Here is a 21,345-nt window from a genome sequence, read left to right as displayed (position 1 = left end):
ACTGCAGAATTACAAATATATAAAATAGAAAAGCTCAAATCCTAAGGCACCAACACATGAGTGCCACCCTGAGAAACTCCTAAAGCCTGGCCTGGCACCAGCAGCAGCTCAGCCTGGGAATTCTGCTGGGATCTAATGGAAAAATCTTGCCCTGGGGTTGTCCTTTTCCAGCTCTGGAATAATTTTGGGAGTGGATGTTGGCTGAGCTCTCTGGGGCTGCTCCTGAGTGTGACATCCCTGGGGCAGGGATGTGTGTGACCTCGGGGCTGGGAACTGGCTGGTGACCAAGGTGGATTTACATCAGAGGTGGTGACTTTAAGCGGGGAGTGCTTTGGGCAAGCTGCTTTCCCTTCACCCAGGTTTGACCTGGGTTTGCTTTAATGTTTAATGAGTGTTAATCCAGCTCCTTTCTAATGAGCCATTAAGCTCCAGCTTGATGTGCTACAAACCTGCTCCACATGTAACTGGTTAAACTCCACCTGGAAAAACACTCAGAACAGTCACAGGTGTGGTTCCAGCTGCCGGAAATTCTCATTTTTCCCCTTTCCTTGGCAGTGATCAACTGTGGCGACCCCGGCGTGCCGGCCAACGGGCTCAGGCTGGGCAGCGACTTCACCTACAACAAATCCGTGGTGTTCCAGTGCACTCCTGGCTTCATGATGGAGTCAGACAGAGCAGCTGCCCTCACCTGCACCAAGGACCGCACCTGGAACGGCACCAAACCCGTCTGCAAGGGTAGGAACCCTGCAGGTGCTGCAGGAGACAACTTCCAGAGTTTCCCTGGAAGCCTGGCTGGGCGTTCCTCAGCTCCCTCATTCCACAAAAAGTTTGGCATTTGTCAGGCAGCACCTTGCTGTCTTCAGGGCTATCAGTCTGTGCCTGGGAGGGAGGGAGGGAGTTGCTCTTCTCCTTCAAAGCCCAGGGAGTAAAGTGATTTTGCACAAAAACTCGGATCAAGCTCAGATAAAATATTGTGTTTTTCCAGCAGGCGCTGTGTTGGCATCGCCCAGGAACATCTGAAAAATGTTCCCTGCGAGGCTTTTCATTATTCTGAGATGACTCCTGTGGTTCAGAGATAGAAAAGGGAAATAGGAAAGCAGTGGCTGGGCAGGCTGGATCTCTTTTCCTCACCCCCAGCGCAGATAAAATATGTGGCAGCATCTCTGCATTCCTTTAAAATCTGTAAAACTCACCTGTCACTGAGCTGATACAAAAACAGGCCACATAAAAGCCCTGAAATGCACTCCAGCTCCTTCAGAGGCTGTAAAGAGCAATTCTTCCTCTCCTTTTTCATTCTCTGCACTGAGCAAATGCTGCAGAAATGATCCACGGCGTGGCCAAGAGTCTCATTCGGAGGCACAGGTTTAGCTCCTCTGAGCTGCAAAAATGTCATCTCCAAACGCCCCAGAGTGGGTGAAAACCCGACAGGTTGTGCCTCCAACTGCTCGTCTGAGCCTCAGCCAGGTTGTCCAAAATGTGTGAATCTTCGGGGAAATCTGGGATGAGCTTTCACGCCACGTCAGGGCAGATTTTTACCTTCAGCTGAGAACGAGCATTGACTTCAACATGGGATTTGTAGAGATGTTGAGGAGAAAGTTCTTCCTCCAGAGGGTGGTGGGCACTGAGCAGGCTCCCCAGGGAATGGGCACAGCCCCAGGTTCTCAAGGAATATTTGGACAACGTTCTCAGGGATGCACAGGGTGGGATTTTGGGGTGTCTGTGCAGGGCCAGGGGTTGGACTGGATGATCCTCATGGATCCCTTCCCATGGGATATTTCATGATTTGGGATTGAACTCCAAACTTTGAAGGGTTTAGCCCCACTTTGTGCCAGTCCTGGGAGATGCTCTTGGAGAGCAGGAGGTGACTTCGCTCCTAGGTGGAATTTGCTTGTTAATGGAAATAATTAAGTGGAGAGACCTGACTTTTCCCTTTTCCTTCTCCTTCTCCTTCTCCTTTTCCTCTCCTCTTCTTCCTTCTCTTTCTCCTCCTTCTCCTTTTTCTTTTTCCTCTTTCTCCTTTTCCTTTTCCTCCTTTTCCTTTTCCTTTTCCTTTTCCTTTTCCTTTTCCTTTTCCTTTTCCTTTTCCTTTTCCTTTTCCTTTTCCTCCTTCTTCTTCTCCTTTTCCTTTTCCTCCTTCTCCTTTTTCTTCTCCTTTTTCTTCTCCTTTTCTGCTCCTTTTTCTTCTCCTTTTTCTTCTCCTTTTTCTTCTCCTTTTTCTCCTCCTTCTCCTCCTTCTCCTTCTCCTTCTCCTTCTCCTTCTCCTTCTCCTTCTCCTTCTCCTTCTCCTTCTCCTTCTCCTTCTCCTTCTCCTTCTCCTTCTCCTTCTCCTTCTCCTCCTTCTCTTCCTTCTCCTTGTGCTTTTTCTCCTCCTCTTTCTCCTCCACCTCTTTATCCTTCTCCTTTCTCCTTCTCCTCCAGCCATCACCTGCAGGGCTCCCCAGGCCATTCCCAACGGGAAGGTGGTGGGATCAGATTTCAGCTGGGGTTCCAGCATCAGCTACGCCTGCCTCGAGGGCTACCAGCTGTCCCTGCCCGCCGTGCTCACCTGCGAGGGCAACGGCTCCTGGAGCGGGGAGATCCCCCAGTGCTTCCGTGAGTAGGCAGCTTCCCTCTTTTCCACCAGCAATCAGCAGGATTCGGCTTCAAATCCAGGGTTTTGGGGCTTTTCCCAACTTTTTTCCAAGCTCTTTGTCACCGGTTTGGCAGCTCAGGGGTTAGGGGGATCTTGCTGTGCTTCCTGTCCTGTTCCTTAATGGAGTTTTCCGTCAGCTGGAGTGGGAATTTTTGGTGCCATGGTGATGCTTCAGGACTCTGGAGCCAAAGTCTGGCTGCTCTGCCACCTCCCATGTGGCTTGGTCTTTTGGGAGCCTTGGTTTGAGGACACAGGGACACAGGTGGTCACTCCAGGGACACTGTTGGTCACTCTATCCCTGTGACAGCGGGGTGAGGCCACATTTGGGAGGAATCTTGGCATTTTCCATGTTCCTGCCCACAAAACATCCTCAAAACGGGATGTTTGCCCTCAGCGACCCAATCTTCTGCCAAAAAATCCTTTAGCAAAGAGCACCATGTTGCAGCAGAAGTTGGGAATGTTTTGTGAAGGCTGGGTGGGTTTGATACAACAGCAAACACCAGAAAAATAAAAGGGAGTTAAACATCTCCTGATGCTAAAGGCAGCTCTGAGTTCCTTTTCCAGCTGCACAATATCCATTTTCATATTAAATCCCACAAACCCCTCACCGTTCCTCGCACTTTTCCCTGGATCTGGGATAATTAGCCGGCTTTCCTGTGACACAGAGCCAAGGAACAAAGTGACACCGTGCAATTAGGGGAAAAAAGGCAAATCCGGGGGAGAAGGTGGAAGTTAATTACCAGCCATTGACAAAAGGAGATAATTGCAAGGATTGCAGCCAGCAATGCCTTCTGCCACCCCTGATTCCCGAGTTATTCACGGCGTGGGATGGGCGGTGGTAGCCCAGGATGGGATGTGACATTCCCGAGGGCTCTGTGGTCACATCCTCGTCCCTTTGCTGTTGCAGCCGTGTTCTGTGGGGACCCGGGGACCCCGGCCCAGGGCAGGCGGGAGGACCGAGGCTTCACCTACCGCTCGTCCGTGTCCTTCTCCTGCCTGGCCCCGCTGGTGCTGGTGGGGTCGGCGCGGAGGTTCTGCCAGTCCGACGGCACCTGGAGCGGGACCCAGCCCAGCTGCATCGGTAAGGGGGGCCCAGCTGCAGGGTTTGGGGCTCACTTCGCTTCCAATCCCACCCCCGTGCTCCTTGGAGGGGACAGGGAGGAGGATGGGATCGCCGTGCTGCTTGGAGCTTGGGATGGTCCTTGGGAAGCAGAGGATGGATGTGGGGAAGAGCTGTCCTGATCCAAAGTGTGCGTTCCCAGTTTTTCTCCTGAGGGATGAAGTGCCTCTGGTTGGTTTGTGCTGCAGCAGGCAGGGATTTAAGAACAAGAAGATCCTCGTGTTTTCCTTGTCTCTGTGTGTTCCTTTGGAGCCACATCCCGCCTGCGTTCCAGAGGTGCAGCAGGATCCGTGTGCCTGGAGGGGTCTGGGCCCTCCCGTAAATCCCTGTCCCTGTTTTTAACAGATCCCAGCCTCACAACGTGTGCAGATCCTGGAGTGCCTCTTTTTGGGATGCAGAACAATTCCCAGGGATACCAGGTATGGCCATGGAAGAGGGGTGCACCACAGAACCAGCCTTTCACATGTTCTCCCATGGACTCATGTGCTATCCCATGGATTATTCACGTGTCCTCCCATGGATGTGTGTGTCGTTCCATGGATTCGTGTTTCCTCCCATGGATTCGTGTTTCCTCTCATGAATTATTGTGTCCTTCCATGGGTTATTGTGTTCTCCCATGGATTCATGTGTCCTCCCATGGATTCGTGTTTCATTTCATGGATTGTTGTGTCCTTCCATGGATTCATGTGTCCTCTCATGGATTCATGTGTCCTCCCATGGATTCATGTGTCCTTCCATGGATTCATGTTTCCTCTCATGAATTATTGTGTCCTTCCATGGATTATTGTGTTCTCCCATGGATTCATGTGTCCTTCCTTGGATTCATGTGTCCTCTCATGGATTCATGTGTCCTTCCATGAGTTAATGCCTCCTGTCATGGATTCACATGTTATCCTGTGGATTCACATGTCGTCCCATGGATTCATGTGTCCTCCCATGGGATTCATGTCTCCTCCCATGGATTCATGTGTTATCCCATGGATTCATGTGTCCTCTCATGGATTCAAGTGTTATCCCATGGGATTCATGTGTTATCCCATGGATTCATGTCTCCTCCCATGGATCCACATGTTCTCCCTTGGATTCCAGTCTCCCCTCATGCATTAATGTCTCTTCTCATGGATTCTTGTGTCCTTCTTCCATGGATTCTTGCATTTTCCCATGGATTCATGTGTCCTTCCATGGATTTCTGTCTCCTCCTGGGAGCAGGACACCCCAGTGTGCTCCATTAGCCCCCCGAGTGTGTTTGCACAGCATTAATTAGGCAGTGCATTGTATCTGAAATTAATTACAGTGATAATTAATAGTTGCTGCTATTCACATTAATTCCCGTTCATTTTCAGGCCAAATCCTGCAGGTGCTTTTGCTAATCCCAGCTCTCATCCAGCAGGAAATCATTGGAATGGGGACAAAAATCCCACAGTCACTCCCTGGGGGGCTCCATTCCCACCCATTCCCTGCTGGGATAGTGGATGCCAGAGTGGATCCTTCCGTTTACCTGCTAATTAGTTACCTTCATCTTGGGGTTTAATTAATTAATTTTAGGTTTAACTAATTTGGAGACACCATAAGTGGGATTTTTGCTCAGCTGGGAGTGGAGCCGCTCCCGTGAGGGATGAGGTGGTGACAAGGGGATGGCCCCTTTGGAATTGCATGGGATGAAGGCCTCGGAATCCCTGGGAAGCTGAGTGATTGTCTCCTCCTGGGACAGGTGGGAAGCATCCTGTTCTTCAGGTGCCAGAAGGGATATCTCCTGCAGGGCTCCACCACCAGGACCTGCCTGCCCAACCTCACCTGGAGCGGCGTCCAGCCCGACTGCGTCCGTGAGTCCTGGCAACGCCACGGGGAGCTGGGGCCCTCAGACGGGCTCTGGAAAAGGAATTCTTGGGGGAAATGTGTTGGATTTGGGGATTGCAAAGACAGTTTTTAGGCTGCACCAACACACGGCACTCACTCCTGGGTTCAGAGGTGCTTCAGCATCCTTTGGCTTTGTCTTTTTCCCTTAAAAATGGGGGTGGCCAATCCTGATTTTCAGCTCATCAAGCTGGAGCTCCATCAAGCTTCAGCCAGGAACAGAAACCCAGCATGGGAAGCTCCTCATTGATTCCTCCAACTGGGAGAAATCCCTGGGAGCCGTGCTGCAGAAGCTCCTCCAGGAGGGTTCCCCTGTCGACGTCATGGTGTCGCTTTTCACCCTCCCCGTGCCCACCTGGGTGGTTTCTCTCACCTGTTTTCCCTGTCCCCTCCAGCCCACCACTGCAAGCAGCCCGAGACCCCATCCCACGCCAATGTGGGCGCCCTGGACCTGCCCTCCCTGGGCTACACCTTGATCTACTCCTGCCAGAGCGGCTTCTACCTCACCGGGGGCTCCGAGCACCGCACCTGCAAAGCCGACGGCAGCTGGACAGGGAAACCCCCCATCTGCATGGGTGAGGGGCTGGCGGGACCAGCTGGGCTCTGAGACTCTCCCCAGGCGCTCAGGTTGGAGAGATCCTGGGCCTTGAGGTCCTTCAAAGGTGGTTTTCAAACTGCAGGTGAACCCAAGGATCAGTTTTGGAGTCAGAACTCCAAGGAAGGAGGAAGGTGTGAGGGAGGTGTTTTCAGCTGTGACTTTTCTCCATTGAAAGTTGTGGCCCAGCCTGATTTTCACTAGGTGGGAGGGTCTCCACTGTTGGTCTCCACAGCAGAATCCCAGCATTAGGTTGGAAAAGGCCTTTGAGGTCATCAAGTCCAACCTGTGACCCAACACTCAAGTGCCACCTCCAGTCTTTCCTTCAAGAGTCGCCTGGGGATCCTCTGGGGAATTTTGGGGTCTAGAACCACCCGCACAGGACAAAAATTATTTATCTTCCCCACGTTTTACCTGCCACAGAGTCTTGGATGAGGAGCATGTTCTGATCCACTGAAATGGAGCCCTGTGGCTCTCCTGGAGCGGGGTCACTCTGGACTGGAGCAGAGGGAAAGGCAGGACTGGCTGGGGACAGCGGCTGAAAGGCAGAGAGGGACCTGGGTGCTGAGGGACAGCAGCTGGACGTGAGCCAGGTGTGCCCAGGCAGCACCTGGCTGGGTCAGGGATGGACCAGCAGGAGCAGGGAGGGGATTGTCCCCAGTCCTGGCACTGTGAGGGCCACCTCGAGTGCTGTGTCCAGTTCTGAGCTCCTCCACTGGGACATGGAGGGGCTGGAGCGTGTCCGGGGAAGGGGAAGGAGCTGGAAAACTCCTGCTGGAGCTGGGGGGGCTCAGCCTGGAGAAAAGGAGGCTCAGGGGGGACCTTGTGGCTCTGCACAGCTCCTGCCAGGAGGGGACAGCTGGGGGGATTGGGCTCTACTCCAGGGACAGGGACAGGAGGAGAGGGATCGGCCTCCAGTTGAGCCAGGAGAGGTTTAAATTGGATTTTAGGGAACATTTCTCCATGGAAAAGGTGCTCTGGCCTTGGCAGGGGCTGCCCAGAGAGGTTTGGAGTGCCCAAGGAAGGGCTGGAGGTGGCACCCAGAGCTCTGGGCTGGGTGACAAGGTGGGGATCGGGCACAGCTGGGACTCTGTGACCTTGGAGGGTTTTTCCAGCCTCAGGAATTCTGGGAGACCCCACAATACTGACCAGCTGTGCTTTGCCCCCCGTCCCAGCCGACGTCCGTCCCAGCGGGAGGCCCGTGGGCACCGCGCGGGAGCCGCCGCTCGCCAAGGTCTCAGGTGAGGCTTCAGGGGTTTGTCCCTGCCAGCCCTCAAATCCACCCTCTGGAATTCCTGGGGGGCTCATCCCATGGACACATCCCTGCCACCCCTCAAATCCACCTTCTGGAATTCCTGGGGGCTCATTCCCACAGTCACATCCCTGCCAGCCCCTCAAATCCACCCTCTGGAATTCCTGGGGGCTCCTCCCCATGGACACATCCCTGCCAGCCCTCAAATCCACCCTCTGGAATTCCTGGGGGCTCATCCCCATGGACACATCCCTCCAGCCCTCAAATCCACCCTCTGGAATTCCTGGGGGCTCATCCCCACAATCACATCCCTGCCAGCCCCTCAAATCCACCCTCCCGAATTCCTGGGGGCTCATTCCCACAGTCACATCCCTGCTTCCCCCTCAAATCCACTCTCCCAAATTCCAGGGGAGCTCATCCCCACAATCACATCCCTGCCACCCCCTCAAATCCACCCTCCCGAATTCCTTCCTCCGGAAGCTGCCACATGCCTCATCCTATTCCCTGGAGAACAATCACGAACTGTGTTGCTCTGATTTTCAAGTGTTCCGTTTTCTTTTATAGTTATTTTGAAAGTTTTAAAGTTCTCATGAAACTTCTCTAGCCTTCTGATCATGTTTACGTGTTTGAGAGTCAGAGTTCCCACACAATTTCGTGGATAAATAGAATATTTACATATTTCTCTGTGGGTGGAGAGAAATGATTGATTGGTCCTTGGAGCAGTGTGGTTGGAGAGGTGGTAATTCCATCCTCCCATCCACGGTCACCTTTGGAATTCTAGGAATACCAGATGTTTGAATAAAACTGGAGTTTTTTTCTCTTTCGATCACACCAAGCTTCTGTGTACTCATTTCGTGACCAATAGCGACAGAGCTGGACATCAACACCCACTGCCCTCCCCAGAGCATTCCCTTCCAGGATTTTGTACATTTGACCTTTTTTATTTGAAGTTAACTCTTCCTAATAAATTATTTTGGGAGTTGGTTTGTTTTAAAAACTTTCCTTGCGTTTTTGGTTGCAACATGCGAGTTAAAGTTTTGGCTTTGTCCCCTGTGGCGATGGCACAGAGCGGGTGGGATTTAAGATACTTAAAAAAACCTTTCAAAAATACTAATTTAAAACAATTTCATTATTTCAATTGTTGCTGTCGAGGCAGGATGGGCATGGGAAGACTGATCAGAAGGCTGCTGAGAGTAGAACTACAGTTTATTTAAAATACATCGCTCTTTTATACAGAGCTTTGTGAGGACCAATGGAAAAAAAACTGAGAGTAAAACTCTGGTTTATTCAAAATACCCTGCTCTTTTATACAGAGCTCTGTGAGGACCAACTCCATTGGACCAATGGAAAAAAACCTGAGAGTAAAACTCTGGTTTATTCACAATACCCTGCTCTTTTATATAGAGTTCTGTGAGGACCAACTCCATTGGTCCTGAAGTGAAAACAACTCAACCCATTGGTGTACAGTGCTTGACACACACTGATAGAACTTAACTATAAACAATGTGAAAAACAAGAGAGATAAAGAATTATTGACATTCTTCTCCAGCTCTTTCCCAGGCTTCTGCCTGGCTAGAAAATCTCATTTCTCTCTTTGACTGAATCTGAGTTCCACAGTCAGTGAATTCAAAGAAAGACAGAAATCCTGCTCTATTTTTTTTTTTCCTGATAAAATGGAAACGCTGCTGGTTTGGTTTTTTTTTTTAATGCATCTCCCACTGTAATTCCAGTGCCTGCGGATGTGTTCGCAAGGAACTCCCTGTGGAAAGGCTCCTACGAGTACATGGGGAAGAAGCAGCCAGCCATGCTCTCTGTCACCAGCTTTGACCCTGCCACCAGCAAGGTCAACGCCACCTTGATCGACCACAGCGGGGTGGAGCTCCAGGTGTCGGGTGAGGGACACGCCGTGGCCTCAGGAGGGGTTGGCATTGGCACTGCCAATGTCCCCTGTGCTGGCACAGCCGGGATCTTGTGGTGAAATCCAATTCTTGATGGTGCAGGTCGTGTTTTGTAGGATTATCAGAAGGTCCCGTGTCAGATCTTACTGGTGGACAGTGCATTCACACTTAGTTTATTGGTCAGTCAGTGGTATTTTGCATATCTTGTCAAACTTCTGTATTTTTAGTAGCTCCATGTATTTTTTCTACTCATTCTCTTGAGACAGATCTTATTGTTTATAGTGGTGCACTTATTTTTCACTCTTGGCATTTTAACAAATCTTTCATACCAAGATTGTTTTCTCATGGGAACTTGCAGCTATTAATTTAGGCCCGATTTTATGAGGCCTTTCTTGTTTAATTTTTCTACTTTTCTATGACACTGGGACACCTCTAGGGCTGTGTCCAGTTCTGGTCACTCATGGCCAGAGAGACACTGAGGGGCTGAAGCGTGTCCAGAGAAGGGAATGGAGCTGGAGAAGGGTCTGGAGAACTCCTGATGGAGAAAAGGGGGCTCAGGGGGCAGCAAGGGTGGGTCAGGCTCTGCTCCCAGGATGAGAGCACACAGCCTCAATCTGTGCCAGGTTGGATTTTAGGGAACATTTCTCCATGGAAAGGGTGGTCAGGCCTTGGAACTGCCCATGGAGGTTTGGAGTGCCCATCCCTGGAGGTGTCCAAGGAAGGACTTGGAGCTTTGGGCAAAAAGACATGAAATTATGTGGGCTGGACTTTGATGATCCTTGGGGGTTCCTGATTCCATGAGGGCTCCATGTCTCTGCCCTCCTGGAGCACCAGGCTCGTCCTGATCCAGCAGAAGAACCTGATTATTAATTAAATATTGACTCGTTTCCCATGTGGAAAATCCCTTCAATATCCTGGGCTGTGTTTCCGTGAATTCCAATGACAGAGCTGATGTCCACTCAAATCCTGACGTGGTTTCCGTGCCCTCCCACTCAGTCATTTCAAACCAGAGTGATCCAGAGCCGACAAAATCCCTTCTTTTCCAGGGATTTACAAGAAAGAAGACGTGCATCTGCTGCTCCAGGTGTACCAGATCATGGGGCCGCTGGAGAGCTTTGCCAACAAGTTCAGGAATGACAAGTGGGCTCTGGATGGACACGTGAGTGCACAAAATCCACCCACCCGTGGCTGGATTTCCCTTCCTTGGAGCTGAGGGATCATTCCCAGAGCTGGGAGGGGACATGTGGCCCTTCCCCAGCAGGTGACAGCTCCTCCTGCAGCTGGGGGTTGATTTGATTTCCCTGGGGTTTGGAATCCATCATCTCCCAGGTAATGCTGGAGGAGAAACCAATGGGATTCGTTGCACGTGGATGTTTTGTATCTGCTCAACATCTTGCTGGAAAAGCTGATTTTTCCCTACTGGAGCCAACTCCTCACCCTCTGCCCGTGTCTGGGAGTTCCCCAAGCCCTTCAGGGATCCAATGGAGCTTAGAAAAATTGTGGATCCAATTGGTCCATGGCCACTTTTCCCTCTCCCTCTGGAATCAGCAATGTCCTCTCCGGTTTACAACAAAAAAGATTTTTAGCTTCCCTTCTTTTGAGAATGGAGAATTTTCAGCTGTTGGGCAGTGAAACTCGTTAAAAAATGCCAGGATCTTCTGGGGAATTGCATTAAATGAATGCACTTGGAAGGGGCTGGGTGTTAAATCCAGGGAAATGTTGGATCAATCCGTTGGTTTCCACTCCCCGCAGGTCTCGTCGGAGTCCTCGAGCGGCACCTTCGTGTACCAGGGCTTTGTGCGTGGCAAAGGCTTCGGGCAGTTTGGCCTCCAGAGACTTGGTAAAATTCCTTGGATTTGCATTTTCCCCCTCAATTCCAAGAGCTCCATTTTGGCCTGGTGGGGGTTTCCAGGCAGGGAATGTTTCTCCAATCCCTGGTTTGAATTTTCCGCACTTTCCGAGTTCTGCTGAGCTTGGTGTGAGGCTTGTGGGAGACAAACAGCACAAAACAAACAGCACAAGGATAAAATTGATCATTTGGGAACAACGTGAGGGATAACCAGGCTGCTGTCCAAAGGCAGGGAGAGTTTGGAAGCACAAACAACACCTGGACATGTTTTTTCCCAAATTCCCAGATCCCTGCCAAGCCCAAATCCCATTCCCACCAGAGGAAGTGTCTCCATCAGAAATCACAGAGGCTCTTGGGAGCTTAAACAACCCAAAGTTTAAGCTCCTAAATACCTCTTAAAGCGTGGTTTGAGCTCTTTAATCCCTCAGGATTTCTGGAATCTCGTCACCTTTATGGCTGCTCGTTATTGCAGCGTCTCAGAGTCTCCTTAAAGCCCAACTTCATGCATCCAGGCTGGACCTGTTCAGCAAAATAAATCAATTTATACCTCTCTTTAATCACAACTCTAAATAAATGATGAGGCCTAAGTTAGGGTTGATCTCCATCCTTGCACATCCATTTTTAAATTCCCTTTTCCAGCACCGCTTTGCTCATTTTGTTGCTGGTGCCAGCTGTACCTCGAGCCAAACCCTTTTCCCTCAGCTGGGAGTTGGGGAATGTGGGAAATTTGTTCCTTTTTGCTGTGTTCCAGACATCAGCATGATGGAAAACGACCCCGAATCCATAGGCCACCACTTTGCATCCAACAGCAGCTCCGTGGCAGCCGCCATCCTTGTGCCTTTCATCGCCCTGATTATTGCAGGGTTTGTGCTTTATCTCTACAAACACAGGTGGGTTTGGGGCCAAAATTCCAAAAGGTGAAAGACATTTGGGGATTTGAGAGAAGTATCCATGAGCTGAGCTTAAAATTCCCCCCTTTTGGGCTGGTTTAATTCAGGAGGTGGGACAAAAACAGGGTTTGGTTGATTATTGCAGGGTTTGTGCTTTGTCTCTGCAAACACAGGTGGGTTTGGGGCAAGAATCCCAAAAGGTGAAAGAAATTCAGGGATTTGAGAGAAGTATCAGTGAGCTGGGCTTAGAATCCCACCTTTAGTGCTGGATTAATTCAGGAGGTGGGACAAAAACAGGGTTTGGTTGATTTTTGCAGGGTTTGTGCTTTGTCTCTGCAAACACAGGTGGGTTTGGGGCAAGAATCCCAAAAAGTGAAAAAAATTCAGGAATTTGAGAGAAGCATCAGTGAGCTGATCTTAGAATCCCACCTTTAGTGCTGGTTTAATTCAGGAGGTGGGACAGCAACAAAGAGGGTTTGTGAAAATGGGGGAAAAATTACAGAAGGTGAAAGAAATTCAGGGATTTGAGAGAAATATCACTGAGCTGGACTTAAACCCCCCTTTTAGGGCTGGTTTAATTCAGGAGATGGGAAAACAAATCATGGCAGGATGAAGATTTGGGAGAGGAGAGCAACAAGGGTTTTGCTGGCCATTAATGGGATTTGTGGCCATGTTTTGGAGGATAAAAAGCAAAGTCCCCCTGCCGTGGCTTTGGAGGTGGTGCAAATTCAGGTTTGCTCCTGATCAGTGGTGCAAATTCCAGGCTGGATTTTCCTGCCCCATCCCCAGGGGTTTCCCTGTCTGTGACACCAGTTTTATGTCACGATGGTTCGTTAAGCAATCCCAAAAGTGCAAAAAGGCAAATGGAAGGGGACCATTAGTTTAATCACAACAAATGCACTTTTTATTAGGTACCAACAGCAAATGTGATAGAGGGGACAGAAAAGGGAAATAAAGAATAAGGAAAGGAGGGAAAATGGAATATAGCTACCACCATCGAGACATGGATTTGTCGTCATCCGTTGGGGTTAACCAAAATCTTCCAAAAAATTAGAGTTTATATAGTTTTTATCCAAAGCAAGTGGCATCTGGCCAGAAGCGGGGCAAGATTGATGGGCAGGTGGTGGCACACAGGGACAAGCCACCGCTCGTCACCAGCTGCTGGAATTCAGCGTTGTGTAGGAGCACAGAGCCCACCTTGGCCGGGCCACCACTCCTGTCAGGGTCTGTGGCAACTCCTCACGCAGGGTCCGTGAGGCAAATGGAGAAATTCGGGGCCAAATCTCACGGTGGGTTTTGTCCCCGATCCCGCAGGAGGAGACCCAAAGTCCCGTTCAACGGCTACGCCGGCCACGAGAACACCAACGTGAGGGGCACCTTCGAGAACCCCATGTACGACCGGAACCTGCAGCCCTCGGACATCGTGGCGGGCGAGGCCGAGTTCACCGTGAGCACGGTGTGCACGGCCGTATAGCGCCGTGCCCGCGCGGTGAGTGCCACACGGCAACGTGCCCGTGCGGTGAGTGCCACACGGCAACGTGCCCGTGCGGTGAATGCCACATGGCAACGTGCCCATGTGGTGAATGCCACATGGCAACGTGCCCATGTGGTGAATGCCACATGGCAACGTGCCCGTGCGGTGAATGCCACACGGCAACGTGCCCATGTGGTGAATGCCACATGGCAACGTGCCCATGTGGTGAATGCCACACGGCTGTACTGCACCGTGCCCACATGGTGGGTGCCACATGGCCATATAGTGCCATGCCCACGTGGTGAGTGCCACACGGACGTACTGCACCATGCCCGCGCGGTGCCACACGGCCGTATAGCGCCGTGCCAGTGCGGTGAGTGCCACAGTGCCACATAGCACCGTACCCGCGTGGTGCCACTTGGCCGTACTGCGCCGTGCCCACGCGGTGAGTGCCACATGGCCGTACTGCACCATGCCCGCGCGGTGCCACACGGCCGTATAGCGCTGTGCCAGTGCGGTGAGTGCCACAGTGCCACATAGCACCGTACCCGCGTGGTGCCACGTGGCCATACTGCGCCGTGCCCACGTGGTGAGTGCCACACTGCCATATTCCGCTGTGCCCATGCGGTGTGCCACACGGCCATCTAGCTCCCTGCCCACGCGGTGCCATGCGTCTGTACTTCACTGTGCCCGCACGGTGAGTGCAACAGTGCCACATGGCACCGTGCCCACGCGGTGAGTGCCACAGTGCCGTACTGTGCCATGCCCATGCGGTGAGTGCCATGTGGCCGTAAAGCACCGTGCCAGTGCAGTGAGTGCCACAGTGCCACATAGCACCGTGCCCGCGCGGTGAGTGCCACACGGCCGTATAGCTCCGTACCCAAACCGTGCCACGTGGCCATATAGCGCCGTGCCCACGCGGTGAGTGCCACACGGCAACGTGCCCACGCGGTGAGTGCCACACAGCCATATCCCGCTGAGCCCGCGTGGTAAGTGCCACGTGGCCATACTGCACCGTGCCCACGCGGTGAGTGCCACACGGCCGTATCCCGCTGTCCCCTGGCTCCCCGTGGGGCCGCGGGGTCCTGGAAGGAACGTGGGATTTGGAAGGGTTTGGGACCATGGAGGGTGTGGAGTTGGAAGGGTTCTCATGGGATCATGGAATGAGGAGAGTTGGAAGGGTTTGGGATGGTGGAGTTGGAAGGGTTTGGGATTGTTGAGTGTGTGGGGAGTTGGAAAGGTTCTCATGGGATCATGGAATGAGGAGAGTTGGAAGGGTTTGGGATGGTGGGACGTGGGGATTTGGAAGGGTTCTCTTGAGATCATGGAATGAGGGGAGTTGGAATGGTTTCCATGGGATCATGGAATGTAAGGGGAGTTGGAAGGGGTTGGGAAGATGGAATGAGGGGAGTTGGAATGGTTTCCATGGGATCATGGAATGTAAGGGGAGTTGGAAGGGTTTGAGAAGATGGAATGAGGGGAGCTGGAAGTGTTCTCATGGTATCATGAAATGTGGGAAGTTGGAAGGGTTTCCATGGGATCATGGAGTGTGGGGAGTTGAAAGGGTTCTTATGGGATGATGGAATGTGGGGAGTTGGAAGGGTTTGGGATCATGGAGTCGGAAGGGTTTCCATGGGATCATGGAAAGAAGGGGAGTTGGATCATGGATTGTGTAGAGTTGGAAGGGTTCTCATGGGATCCTGGAATGAGGGAGTTGGATCATGGAATGAGGGGAGTTGGATCATGGAGCACAGGGAATTGGAAGGGTTCTCATGGGATCACAGCATGCAGGGAATATTCCATCTGGAATACTCCAACTTTAGGACACCAAAGCCACTTCCCCAGAATTCCCAGGTGTCACAACCAGCTCCTTGCCCTCCCAGATTCCCGTGGCCGGTGTCCAGTGTGGATGATCGTCCCAGCTCACCATCCATCCATCCCCTCCCCACCTCCCTGCTCCCGCCCCTGCCGAGGCTGCGGAGAAGCTGCTGGAATTCCCCGGGGGCTGCTGGATCCACCTCCTCCATCCTGCCGGATCTCCAAGCCAAAGGTTCTGCTCCGGCCCCGCTCCCACACCTCGGCAAGGCCTGGTGGTGGGAAGGCTTTCCCGAGCTGCTCCCGGCGCTCCTGGAAGGAGCTTCCCAAACTTTGGGAAGAGCTTGGGCGACAAAGAGGTCGTGCACAAGATGCTGGATTCGTGGAAAAACACCTGGATGGGACAGGATGAGGATTTGCGTGTCTGGGTTTGGGTTTCTGGTTGGATTTTCTACCCCAGGGCTTGGGCAGAGGAAAGGTTTTCAATGGAGCTTTCCAAACCTTGGGAAGCTTTTTCCCTCTTCCCTGTGTTTGGTTTTCCTTTGGGCATTCCTGGCTGGATTTACAGAAAACACCTGGATGGGACAAGATGAGGATTTGGGTTTTCTGCATTTGGGTTTTTGGGTCATTTCTTGGTTGGATTTTTTACCCCAGGACTTGAGCAGAGGAAGAATTTTCAAACGGGGCCTTTCCAAGCAAAACTTGGGAAACTTTTCCCCTTTTCCCTGTGTTTGGTTTTCCTTTGGGCATTCCTGGCTGGATTTATGGAAAACACCTGGATGGGACAAGATGAGGATTTGGGTTTTCTGCATTTGGGTTTCTGGGCCATTTCTTGGTTGGATTTTCTACCCCAGGAAGAGTTTTCCAAATGGGGCCTTCCCAAAACTTGGGAAAAGCTTCCCAAAACTGTGTTTGATTTTCCTTTGGGCATTCCTGGCTGGGTTTTTCCTGCCCCATGTTCCCCCTGATTCGAGCTGGGCCCAAATTCCTGATCAGGAATTCACTGCCAGACGATTCCTGAAGGGACAGGAATATCCAAGGGGACAAAAATCCTCTCGAAAAGAACTCAACAAACACCAGTTCCCCCAAACGCTTCCCAAATCCTTTGCCCTTCCCAGACTGATCCTCCAAAGGGCAATGCCAGAGGAGTTTTAATTCCCATCCCGAGCTGCTCCTGTTGTTTTCCCAGGGGCACTCAGGTTTTCTGGGATTCTGCGGGAGCGGGGGAGGCAGCCTGGAATTCCCCTCCTCTGGATCCTTGTGATGCAGAGTTTGCTTGGAGTCACTTTTTTTAGGATCAGGGGAGGCAGCAGTGCCATTCCCAAGTCACCGAGTCCGGGAGGCTCCAAGGAAAATCAGGATGAACCCTTTGGAATGGGGGTTTCCATTCAATCTCCCATTCCAGCAGGGATTTTCTCCTCCCTGCTGAAAACCATGGGATAATCTGGGAATTTGGTTTATCCTTGATTTTCTGGGTGTAAACACATCGATATTTTATTTTTCTTACTCCCAGCTCTGCCAGAGGGAGCAGAATTCCCAGCCTGCCTAAAAAACACCACTGGGGTGCTCCCAAAAAATGCTATTTCTGCTCCCAAAAATCCCACCAAGGTGCCCTGATTGCTCCCTGGGGAGCGGGAGCCGGAGCCCAAGCCCCGATCCAGCGTGGGCAGGGATCAGGGAAGTGTTCCCACGTGGATTTGGGAACCCTGGAATCCAGGTGTGCTCCCACCTGGAGAGGACCCCAGGGTGAAATTCCACCTGCAGATGGACTGGGGTGGTGTCAGTCCCAAGGGAATATTCCCCTCTCCATCATTCCATCCTTCTGGAACAAGGCTGGGATAACCCCGTGGAATTTTTTGGGAAGCTGGGCTCTCCTGGCCCATTCCTGAACTTTTCCAAGCTCGATTATCCCCAAAAACCCCAAAACTCAACCCAAACTCCTTCCATGTCCCAATCCCAATTCCAGGGCCCAAAACTCCAACAATCCCTGGGAGCAGAGCTTGGATCCTGTCCAAATTCCAGGGAATCCTCCCCTGGCTGCTCCAGGTGATTCCCACACCTGGCTCCCACTCATTCCATTGAAAAACCGGGAGAAATGCTCATTTCATGGAAAAAAACAGGAGAAATGCTCATCCCATGGAAAAACCAGGAGAAACTCGTGTCCAGGAGAGCAAAATAAATCCAAAATATTCAAAATCACCCAGGCAGGGAGAAGAGGGAGCTCGACTTCAACGGAATTCGCTGCTTTGGATCCAGGAATTCCATTTTCCTGCTGTTGCCCAGGGAGCCAAGGAAGTGGGAAAAGGGGTTTATCCCATTTTTTTTGCAAGCTGGTTGGGATCTGCTCCATGCCATTTCTCCATCCTTGTGCCCAGAGGACTTGCATATGGTAACAAAAAAAAATATAATATGGTAAAAAGGGAAAAAAAAAGAAAATATAAGGGAAAAAAAAAAGAAGAAAAAAGGGGAAAAAAATGAAAAAAAAAGGGAAAAAATGAGAAAAATTATGAAAAAACCACAAAAAAAGCTCAAATCCCTCTTTTGTACAGAGATATATTTTTATTAATTAAAAGTTTGTACAGCTAAAAAATAAATAAAAAAACAAAATGTAATTTTTTTTTCATTATCGTAGGGAAAAACAAAGAAAAAAAAAGTAGTGGAAAAAGAAAAATCAGCTTTTTTTTGTAAATGTAATAAAGTGTATAAATGGTTTCCATAAAAATGTACATATGGAATCTCTCCATGCCCCTGGCTTGTCTGCAGAATTCCCAGTTAATTTATCTGTCTCTGTATATGAGGCTTTTCCGTGTGTTCCCGGCGTTCCCTGCGGAATTTCAAAGCTATTTTCGATTTTGGACTTCCGAATAATAAAAAATCTCGATTTTTGCATTGCTTTTTCTTACAGCCCCCTGGTGCTTTTATTACTATTATTATTATTATTATTTTTATTTTTATTTTTATTTTTATTTTTATTCCCTGTTTTTGGTAGTTGTTTTTTTTTTTTCTAGTTTTTTGTTTTTTTGGGTTTTGGGGTTTTTTTTGGTGTTTGTGTGTGAATTCCAAAAGCTTTATCCCGGGATTTTCTGGACACGTCACTCATGCAGGGATGGAGATTCCCGACTTTTTCCAGCGCATCCCGGAAAAGAGGAAGGGGGAAAATTTCAGGAAGGCAGGGGAGGGAAATCCGGGCAAATTGGGTGGATTTGGATGAACGGATTTGGCTTTTCCAGCGGGATTTTATCAGGGATATCCCATGGGAAAAGAGAACAGGACCCTTCCCACTTCCCAACCCCCACATTCCTGCTCCAGGGAAAAAAGGAAAAAAAAAAAAAAAAACAAAACTAGAAACCAAATCCAAGTGATATTTTTAATTAGGATTTTCTTTGAAAATTAATATCCCCAAGTTCCAATTCCTTCCCAAAGCAGCCACCTGCCAGCCTGGGATATTCCAAGCTCCAGCTGGAAAACTCCCCGTGAGGAAGTGCGGGAGGGATGGGAAAGATGGAATCTTTCCCCCACCTGGGATTTATAAATTAAATTATAAATGAAATCTCTCTTGAATTAAATGTCGCTTTAAAGATCACTTTAATTCAGCCTGAGGATGGAGGGACAAGGGGGTGTCAGGAATAATAATAATAATAATAATAATAATAATAATAATAGTAATAATAATAGTAATAATAATAGTAATAATAATAATAAATAATTAATATAATAATAGTAATAATAATAGTAATAATAATAAATAATTAATATAATAATATTAGTAATAGTAATAGTAATAATAATAATAGTAATAGTATTAGTAAATGATAATTAATATAATAATAATAATAATAATAATAATAATAATAATAATAATAATAATAATAATAATAATAATTCCACATCCAGGAATTACTGCTCCATTTGCCCTTTCCAGTGGCAATTCCAGCCCATCATGGAACAAATCGTTGGAAAACCATGGAAATCCTTCCCCTCTCTCCCATTAAATGTGATTAAATTCAGCTTCCAGACTGGAGGGGCTTGTTTGGATCTTCCCAAGGGAATTCCGAGCGCGGGAGGTTCAAGGGGATTCGGCACCGAGGGGAGCCCTGTGCTCCTTTTCCCTTTTCCTTCGCAATTCCCGGTTTTTTCGGCAGGGAGAAGGCGGCTCCTCGGCAGAACCGAGCCACTGGGATTGTGACTATTGATTTTTTTTTTCCTTTTTTAGTCACTTTTCAGCGCCTGGAAAAGATCGCTGGGAATTTCGGGACAGCTTTGGGATTGCAAGCGCTGTCCTGAAGCGTTCCTGGGAATCTGCCAGGAAATCTGGCAAAAAAATGGGAAGAAAATGTTTAAAATCCATGTTCAGACACAAAAAAAAGAGCTCAGGGTGAGGCTGATGGAGCTGCTTGGGCCTGGAATAGCTTTTCCCTGGAATTCCTGGATGTGGGATCAGCTGCCACAATCAGCACAATTCCCAATTCTTCTTGGGACTACACACCCTGGGGGGGCCAAAACCCTTGGAATTAGACACAAATCCATGGATTAACTGCACCATTCCCACTGCCAGGAGCTGGAGCAGCTGGATGTGGCCCCTGATCCCAGCCCCAAACTTCCCAATCCCGCTGGAAGCAGCTCCTGCCACCCCGGAAGGCTCTGCCTCCAACAAAAAATCCACTCCCCGCTGGATTTGGGATTTTTTTATTCCCTACATTTCCTCGGAGGTTCTGCCATTCCTGCTGCTGGTCCCGGAGCACCGGGAATGAAGAGGTTTCAAGCGGGGATTGCAGGGAGGGAACAGGGAGTGGCTGCATCCCAAACCACCATTCCTCACGGGAATGTCGTGATCCCATGTCGTGATCCCGTGATGGATGCAGAATTCCCAAGCACAACTTGTGGCTGGAAGTGTCCAAGGCCAGCAGGGAAAATCCATGGAAATCCATGGCAGGATTGTCCTTAGGTCCCTTCCATCCCAAACCCCTCTGGAATTCTCTGGCTCGCACCACGCTGCTCCCCAGGAATGGTTTCCGTGCTGCCAAGCCGGGCTGGGCTCAGCTCCTCTGGAAAAACCCTGGAAAACAGATGGGAACAAAACGGTGTTGGCAGCACAGGAGAGGTTTGAGGATATCACATCCCAAATTTTGGCAGCCCGGAGAGGTGACCGGAGCAGGGACAGCTGCCAGGATTTGAGGGCAAGGCAGGGGAAATCACAACAGGAATCTTGGGAATTGGGGTTTTGGGAATTCCTTGGAAGTGCTGAGGCTGAGCCCCCCTAACCTCTGCCAAAGCTTGGGGGTTAATTAATGCCACAACAAACCCGTGTTAAGAGGCCTAATTAATATTATTTAATCTACAGGCAAGAGGCAGCTGTTCCCTGCTTCCCATACAGGGAGGATTGTCCGGGAATTGTCCGGGAATTGTCCAGCAGGGATGCCCGGGGTGGGACCTGTGCCCGGCTCCAGAGGGAGCGGATCCAACATTCCAGCTCTCCTCCCATCAGCAGCATCTCTGGATGTGGGAAGGTTGGGTTTGATGATCCTGGAGGTCTTTTCCAACCATCACAATTCCATGATTCCCGTGCTTTCCATCCCTGTTTTCTGCCACCCCCGTGTGTGACCCCCCTGTCCCCTCCTGTCACTGCCAGGCCAATCCTGCCCTTCCCCACCTTTAATTTGGGCTCTCAGGATCTCCCGGCCTCATTCCCGCAGCAATTCCGTGGAAATGGGTGGAAGTTAATTCCCCGTTATTCTCAAATCTTGGAGCTATTTTGGGCAGAGCATCCAAAATTTGCCCTTTTTATTTTTTCCTGGAAAATCTTCCTAAACTTTGGTCATCCTGCCTGTGGGGTGGGGAGCATCATTCCCGGTGTTTTGATGGAGTTTGGGATTAATTTATCCCAGCTCCTACAACATTCCAGCAGAACAAACCATTTTAAAAACAAATCCCTCTTTTTCGGAGGAAAAAAAAAAAAAAAATCAAAC

The 21,345-nt window shown here is 50.1% G+C and overlaps 1 protein-coding gene across 1 annotated transcript in view; it reads left to right on the top strand.

Annotated features, from left to right (window-relative positions):
- CSMD2 (CUB and Sushi multiple domains 2) overlaps window positions 1-18,272 on the top strand; it is a 283,577-nt gene extending 265,305 nt beyond the window's left edge. Inside the window, exons 60-72 of the mRNA XM_077788452.1 lie at window positions 556-735; window positions 2,419-2,592; window positions 3,540-3,713; window positions 4,098-4,171; window positions 5,464-5,575; window positions 6,002-6,181; window positions 7,377-7,442; window positions 9,184-9,345; window positions 10,398-10,510; window positions 11,104-11,191; window positions 11,952-12,090; window positions 13,405-13,579; window positions 15,448-18,272. Of these exons, the coding sequence (XP_077644578.1) occupies window positions 556-735; window positions 2,419-2,592; window positions 3,540-3,713; window positions 4,098-4,171; window positions 5,464-5,575; window positions 6,002-6,181; window positions 7,377-7,442; window positions 9,184-9,345; window positions 10,398-10,510; window positions 11,104-11,191; window positions 11,952-12,090; window positions 13,405-13,564 (1,622 nt within the window). The 3' untranslated portion in view covers window positions 13,565-13,579; window positions 15,448-18,272. The remainder of the gene's footprint in view (window positions 1-555; window positions 736-2,418; window positions 2,593-3,539; window positions 3,714-4,097; window positions 4,172-5,463; window positions 5,576-6,001; window positions 6,182-7,376; window positions 7,443-9,183; window positions 9,346-10,397; window positions 10,511-11,103; window positions 11,192-11,951; window positions 12,091-13,404; window positions 13,580-15,447) is intronic.
- Window positions 18,273-21,345: the final 3,073 nt, after the last annotated feature.

This window comes from Lonchura striata, chromosome 26 (assembly GCF_046129695.1).
Source record: "Lonchura striata isolate bLonStr1 chromosome 26, bLonStr1.mat, whole genome shotgun sequence".
NCBI lineage: Eukaryota > Metazoa > Chordata > Aves > Passeriformes > Estrildidae > Lonchura > Lonchura striata.
This window is presented reverse-complemented; position numbering and strand designations above follow the sequence as displayed.